The 7,599-nt window shown below is 40.6% G+C and overlaps 1 protein-coding gene across 3 annotated transcripts in view; it reads right to left on the bottom strand.

Annotated features, from left to right (window-relative positions):
* Positions 1 to 2,875: 2,875 nt before the first annotated feature.
* LOC102525084 (arylamine N-acetyltransferase 1) overlaps positions 2,876 to 7,599 on the bottom strand; it is a 133,024-nt gene continuing 128,300 nt past the window's right edge. For all 3 annotated transcript variants that reach the window (XM_031691583.2, XM_031691581.2, XM_072950139.1), the window contains one exon: positions 2,876 to 3,885. In XM_031691583.2, the coding sequence (XP_031547443.2) occupies positions 3,007 to 3,885 (879 nt within the window). In that variant the 3' untranslated portion in view covers positions 2,876 to 3,006. The remainder of the gene's footprint in view (positions 3,886 to 7,599) is intronic.

Here is a 7,599-nt window from a genome sequence, read left to right as displayed (position 1 = left end):
CTATTCAAACTGGCTGCTAAAATGTGTATCTCTAACTCTCTTTCAATGCATTTTGACCATTCCCCCCCCCCATGTCATAGCTGTATACAAGGAAAACAATTGCATTGTGTTTCAGGATATTTGTTACAATAAGGTACCGACCTTCACAGTACCATTTGTTTTGAGAATGAAAAATATTGCAGCCATGTCAGCAAACACAGGATGTGCAGCCATGAAGTCATCAGTTGCTACCACCTCCCGCTGACAGTGAGCAGAGGGAACTCAGGATGCAGACAAGCAGGCAGCCCGGCCTCTGCCACCCCCCCACAATGGTGTCTCCTGAGAGAACTCAGGATGTGCAAAAACAGGATACTTGCCCCAGATAGCGAGGTGCACATCAAAGGAATGATTTCAATGAGCTCAGACCTCTGCACCTTCTCATACACAGAAAAGCACTGGAGTCCTTAACTTGAGAGATCTGGTTGTCTTTATTTAAGAGCAATCCTTTGATGTTCTGACTACCTGGTCTTTGTTGTAAAAGCTCACATCTCCTGGCTTCTACCTTGCCACTTTGGAACAGCCTCTTAGGGCGATCTGAGATGCTGCGTCCCAGGCTTGAGTCCTAAGAAAATCTGCCAAATAAAACATAACTCTCAAGCTTTAGGTTATGCATTTTATTTCAGTTGACAGTTATGTAATATGACTTTGCCTCAGTTGTACAAAACTGCATCTTTCTCCTTGAGCCACATTTTGATCTGGACCATGTCTCTTGCCAACATCTCCTCCCCTAGCATCGTCTTTTCAAAATGTGAGAAGACCGTCTCTGCCCAAGAATACCAGACATAACCTTGCTGCCCGAGAGCAGCAGAGCTGAGCAGGGCCCGCCAGCTAGGGTAAGTGCTGTGGGATTTGGTGGGCTGGTGGGCAGGTGGTAAAAGAATTTATCAGAGACAAAGGATGAAAATAAGAAAAGAGTTTATTGGGTGTACTGTCATTGACAGCAGTGGGCAGACAGACAAGAGGTGCCTATGTGAGCTCTGAGGGTCAGATCTTTTATTAGGGAGGGCAACCTTTAGCTCCTTGCGCTTATGTGACATTGGGCCCAAAGGGGGTCACACAGTGTGAATTGTACACAATTCTCTGGTTGATGTTGAGATGAAAGGGAGGGGGTCAAGAAAGGGAGAAAGGGTAGGGCTGGGGATTTTGGTAGGGGGTTGTGATGGGTCCTGGTGGTCAGGCCTCTGGGGGCATTGTACAGACGACCATTATCTCAGCTAAGGCAGGTATGTATTAGAAAAGGAATGTTCTTTGTTACCTTTAAAGGGCAGCGTCCAGGTCCCTGAGGGGTCTTGGGGCAGGACTCTGCCAGATGTCTGTGGACCCCACAATAAGGAAGATGACAAGCCATCAGATGCTGACAAGTAGGTTTTATCCTTCCTTCCCATCAGGCCAAGTCTCCTATCTCCCGTGGGTCTCCCTCCTGAGCAGAATCCCCCAAGTATTACATCAGTACGTGAAGGACCCATGACCCAAAGTCATTAGTCTTTCAACTAATATTTCTCCATTCTAGTCCTTGCTTGTCTCTTAACCTTATTATACTAATCATAAGTTCAACAGAGAGAATAATGTGAGAACAAGTCTTCAGTTTAAATTATAGCCCTGATTCTGGAATTCACAAGTAAAAAGCTGGAGTTGTAGGAAAGTCAAGATTCTAACCCTGAACAGCAAAGCCACGCTCAGAGTCGGGCCATCTAATATTCTACTGACGTCCAATCAAGGAAGAAGCAGGCAGATTGAGCAGTTTCAGGACCAGGAAGAAAGCAAGGTGGAAGGAGGTACACTTTTGGAGGGAAATAACGCAAGATGGAAGACCTTTTGTCAAATGCTGACTTGGTATCAATGATTACTGACATTATTTGTTCAGCCATATAATAAGTTTTATTTGAGAATTTTCTCTAAGTCTGGCACCTACTTATGTAAGTATTATTCCTGAAGAATTGGGGCCAGATATTCGTCAAGTAACTCTCTCAGGGTCCACAGGATTTGAACTCAGAAATATAAACTTCGAAGCTCATACTCCTTTTCTTTATGACAAAGTGTAAGGGGAAATAAAAGAATATAACTGCGAGACAAGAAAGAGGATGAAAGGAAAACTCCGCTGCTGAAAAATGATCCAGCCCCATAATACCCTGACTGCCAAACAAAACCTTTGTGACTGATGTTTTACTGGTCAACAGTGTTTCAACATAATTTTCAGACATCAAGTTTTTACAGATAATAAGTATTTTTAAATTCACAATATTCATTACATTTAGACAAAGATATTTAATTCAAAATTTGAAAAATTCTAAATTTAAGGGCTCCCAAATTAAGAAAAATGGTACATGAAGAACAGTGTTGACAGGAAGAGCCACATAAGAAATTAATAGTTGCATCATTCTCTTGATACTTAATCACATGCTAACAAGTTATTGGTTTATGCCTTGTCTTGAGAACTGTTAGGTTATTTGGAAGCAATGTCATGTCTCATTGTTCATGGTTGAATTGTAATCCCATTACACATGTGGAATTTCTGTACAAATTGGACATTGGACATACACTGGTTGTATTTAAGAAAAATGGTTTCCTCTATGTTCTATAGGCTGAACCATGGATAAACATATTCTATGAAATCAAAATTGAACCACTGTGAAAGGTTTTCTAGCATAAATCACTATTTCTCCTCTGGAAACAATAGACCATCATTAAAACATCTTTACTATTATCAATTTTGAAAAGGTATGTGGTTATGCATTTTTAAATGTTATTTAATTATATACGCTGATTTTTATGGGTGAAATGATTTGATGTCTTCAATATAACGTGGGAACATTGAGAAAGTATGACAGGTCACTGCTTGATAGCTGATAAACTAAGTGATAAACAGACATTTATCATTTCATTCTTTCTACTTTTATATACAACAAAAGATTTTGTAATAAAAAGTTACAGCACTAGAAGTAATATTGAGGCCATTTTTCTGCCTACCTAAATGGTAAAAAATCTATCACCATGTTTGGGCACCAGCTTTTTCTCTAAGGAAATATTAAACACACTTTCCAGCTCTTTTTCTATTTCTTCCTCATTCAGTGTCTTAAACTCCACCAAATCCATGTTGTCCTTATAATTGAATATCCTGTAGGTGAGGGTGGAGCCCACTAGACAGCGAACCCCTTCTGGGGTCTGCAAGGAACAAAATGACTTGCTTGTAAACACAGATGCTGGAGATTCCTGAAGGAATACATTCACAGATTCAAAATCTTCTATTGTTCGAGGTTCAAGAGTGAAGGAGTAGATTTTCCGATACGTGTTCTTTTCCAGAAGATCAGAATTCAGAAATTCTTCATTTGGGATGTACTGCTCTCTTCTGATTTGGTCCAGGTACCAGATTCCTCCTTCTTCTGTCAAGCGGAAGATACAAGGCACCTGAGGCTGATCCTTTCCAGAAATTAACTCTAGAGGCTGCCACATCTGGTAAGAGCGTCCAAACCCAGCATCAGCTATGTAGTTCCTGCCATCGATGGTCACCTTCAGCAGGAGATGAATCATGGCCTTGCTGTATTTGTTGGCTATACCGTTGTAAACATACCCTCCTAACATTGTGGTCTCAAAGCCGACTGTGGTAAGAGCCCAGTACAGAAGATGATTGACCTGGAGGCACCAGCCCCCCCTTTTCCTCCTCACAATTTGATCAAAAATGGCCTCCAAATCCAATTCCATGGCTTCCCCGCAATGGATGTTAAGGTTCTCAAAGGGAATGGCTTGAAGCTGGTGCTGAAGAATGTCAGTTAATGTTTCCAAGTCCAATTTGTTCCTAGGGTTCTTGTAACCAATTCTTTCAAAATACGCGTCGATGTTCATGATACCCTAAGGCAAGGGAAGCAAAACAAACATATTACTTTTGTACGTAGATATCTTTGATCAGCCTACTTATAGCAAATGCTTTTTAAAACTGTAAATATAAACAGTGCTTATAAATATCTATCACCATAAGCGTTTCTGGTGTGCTTTTGCTGTGTTAATCACCTTCACGTGCGTCAGTTCACGTAATCATGTCAGTAACCATTTTTAAGAAAAGTGTTATCACTTTTCCCATGTTTTAAGCCTGAGAAGTTAGGAATTCAGACTATATGATGAGTGAAATGATAGACAGCTTACATGTGGTTTTCTTGGTGATGAATGAAAAGACATTCATAGTGGTATCAACTAGAATAGAGTTTATAAGCAGTTCCTAATAGAAAGAGGAAAATTATGTAATAGAGGACACTGTATTCATGGTACTCAACCCACTCAATTTCCCCTTTAGCTAAACCTTACCCAAAGTTCTTCAAAGTTTTATATTCATTCACATGCAGATTTATTGATTTATTCAATAAATAGTTCACTAAAACTCTACTGTGAATATACTACTGACCTAGTAATTGCTTGCCTGCAAAAATCTCACATTTTAGTAGGGGTGATATGGCACAGAGAGTGAATCAAATAAATCAATAAAACATACAATTTCTTAGATTGTGAAAAGTGCTCTGGGGAAAATAAAGCCAAGAAGGAAGCTAAGATGTGCCCAGAGAGATCTTGAATTTCAAGTAAGTGGATGAGAGGAAGCCTGGCGATGACTCTAAGGATGTGAGAGAAAGAGCCATGTCCATATGTGGGGAGGATCATTCAGGAAGTAAAGAAACAAAAATGAATGAAAGCCTTCAAGTGGAAACTGCCTAGAGTAAGGAAATAATGTTAAAGAAGTCAGGATGGCAGGGACACAGGGAGTGAGATGGAGCATGGATTGACATGGGACCTGGCCTTTTGGCTTTTACTCCAAGATGAGAAGTCACCGTGAGAAAGGCAGTAGGGGAAGGCAGTAGATTGGGCCAAGTGCACCATTATCAAACTGGTATGTCTGGCTATGCAGAGTGAGCTGTACATACTGAGCTGAACGGACAGACACGTGACCCAGGTAGGACCAATTCAAAGCACATTTGCTCTAGGAGCACTGCCTTGCTTGTGGATGGCATGTGGCCCAAGTCGGGTCAGTAAGACTCTATTGAGGGACTTTTGATGAAGCCTAAGCAGATGCTTCTGCTGTAGGGCCTGAAGCTCGTAGGATATTTGCTCAAAGCAACTGGGAGAACTTGTTGAAGAAGAATATCAACCAAGAATTTATCTCATGCCATTTGCAGCAACATGGATGGACCTAGAGTCTACCATACGAAGTGGAGTAAGTCAGAGAAAGAAAGACAAATACCATGTGATACGACTTATATCGGGAATCTAAAAAATGATACCAATGAACTTATTTACAAAACAGAAACAGATTCACAGACACAGAAAACAAACTTACCATTGTAAGAGAGGAAAGTGGTGGGGAGGGATCAGTTTAGGAGTTTGGGATTAGCAGATGCAAATTACTACATATGAAAGAGATAAACAACAAGGTCCTACCGTATAGCACAGGGAACTGTATTCAATATCATGTAATAAACCATAATAGGAAAGAATATGAGAAAAGACATATATATGTGACTGAATCACTTTGCTGTGCACCAGAAACTAACACAACATTGTAAATCAATTAGACTTCAATACAGAAGGTTTAAAAAATTTGTAGAACATCTGTACAGTGGAAAAACATGAAGCCATAAAGGGAAAAAAAAAGAATTTATTGAGTTGAGGAATAAAAGCGGGAGAAGGAAAGATGAGAAAAGACCTCAATTAAGGAGTTTTTGACATGCTGATGAGCCAAAAAAAGAAAAAATAAGAAGTTCTTCTTTTGTAAAATCCCACAGGGAATCGGTTAGGTTTCTGTCCCCTGATACCGGAGTGCGAACCCGGTATGAACACTGATTGTAACAGTGGTGCCCTGGGACACTGGTAAGAGGACGTGGCCTGAGGTGACAGGTTACGCAGGGCCCTGCTCGTAGGTCAGTGGTGCTAAGCTATGTGTTTCTCTTGTCCTTCTTCATGTCATTTCTTTTGGATTCTCTTATTTCTCCTCTTTGACCAGCTATTCTCTCCATTTCGCTTGTGTTCCAGCTTTCTCTATTCTTGATGTCTGCCACGTGATTTTCCCCAATCTGTTAAGTTTATTTCTTCTCATCCTGACATGCATCAGTGTCCTTTCTCAACTTCTGCACAAGCCCCAACCTCTACCACTCAGACACAGAAAGAACAAGTGGCATTTAGCCGGAGCACGTCAGAAGTTCTTCCGCCTCTACATCCGGAAGCAGTGCTGGGTACACATGGAGGTGGGTGATGTGAAACAGAAGACATCTGGTTTGGATGTGTCTGACTATTTAAAAAACTTTTTGTCACCTGTTACCTGACAGTTTTAATCTTCTGAGACTTTTCTTGCAAAGCAGTACACAGACACCAAGACTAACTGCCTTGTAGCGCGGCCCAGTCTAAGGCACATGATACTAACTGTCTTCCCCTGGGTTTAATGGCAATAAGCTCAGCATCTCTCTTTTCTCCCCTCATACCATTTTCTTTCAGATCCTTCGATTTTCTTTTTGACCTAGCTATCATTTCTGTATCACCAGTTTCCAACTTTCTGTTCTTGATATCATAATGTTGATAACGGCATCTTTCTCAACATTCAGACAAGCTCTAAGACCACCACCCAGGCACACAGAGAACAAGCCCACACCTTCTCTGGTCCCAACCCAGAATCTGTGAGGAAAAGAGGTGAAGTCATTGCAAAAAGATGGAATCAGCAGGGTTGGCCTGGCTCTTTGATGCTTGGTTAGAACATTATTCTTTCTACTGAGAAATTATTTTATGTTTCTTTTCAAATGTCATAATTTGTTTCCAATTGTTTTTCTTTTCTTTTTCTTCTTTCCTTTCCTTTTCTTTATTTTTTTAAAGATAGAATGCTGAGTTAGAATTTAGTAACTTCAGGTCGATTCAAAAGAAGCCAGTTTCTGTTAGTGACTTGGGTGCAAACATCTTGTAACCAAATATGACTGGGGTATTTTGTTGTGATTCACAGTGAAGTGCTGAAAGGACACAGAAAAGAGCTGCCAGGAAAATACCTAAATGAAGACACAACTAGCCTTATATATTGATTTGTAGCATCACTGTGCAGGGATTTACCCTTGACTTTTAGCTTCATGTTTAATATAAGGGAACACTCAAGGGAGACAGAGAGACCAGACTTAGAGCATCTACTGAGAACTCTCAGAAAGGCACTTAATACATTTTAAAGCAAATGGAAGTAGGTTGATTTTCAGTTTCAATTCAGAAGTCTCAGAAACTTCCTCTTCCTGGACCAAGCTCTAGAAATCACAGAAGAGATAGTAACACATAAACTGTGACCTCTCTTGAAAATACAGTTTTGTGGGCCGTAAGTAATAGCAAGCGCGTAAAAATCACAAAAGACAAGGGGAAGGATGATGAATGGGGTGGGCATCTGAGTGTAGAAAGTACAACCACAGGGGGTGGTGACAACACTGGTGGTCTCTGAATAGAAGAATCTTTTTTTTTTTGGTGTGTGTGTGTCGGGGGAGGTAATTAGGTTGTTTGTTTGTTTGTTTGTTTTAAATGGAGGTACTAGGGATTGAACCTTGTGCCTGCTAAGCACAGTCG

Source organism: Vicugna pacos, chromosome 26, assembly GCF_048564905.1.
Source record: "Vicugna pacos chromosome 26, VicPac4, whole genome shotgun sequence".
Classification (NCBI taxonomy): Eukaryota; Metazoa; Chordata; class Mammalia; order Artiodactyla; family Camelidae; genus Vicugna; species Vicugna pacos.
Note: the sequence above shows the minus strand (reverse complement) of the source record. Positions and strands in the feature narration are given on the sequence as shown.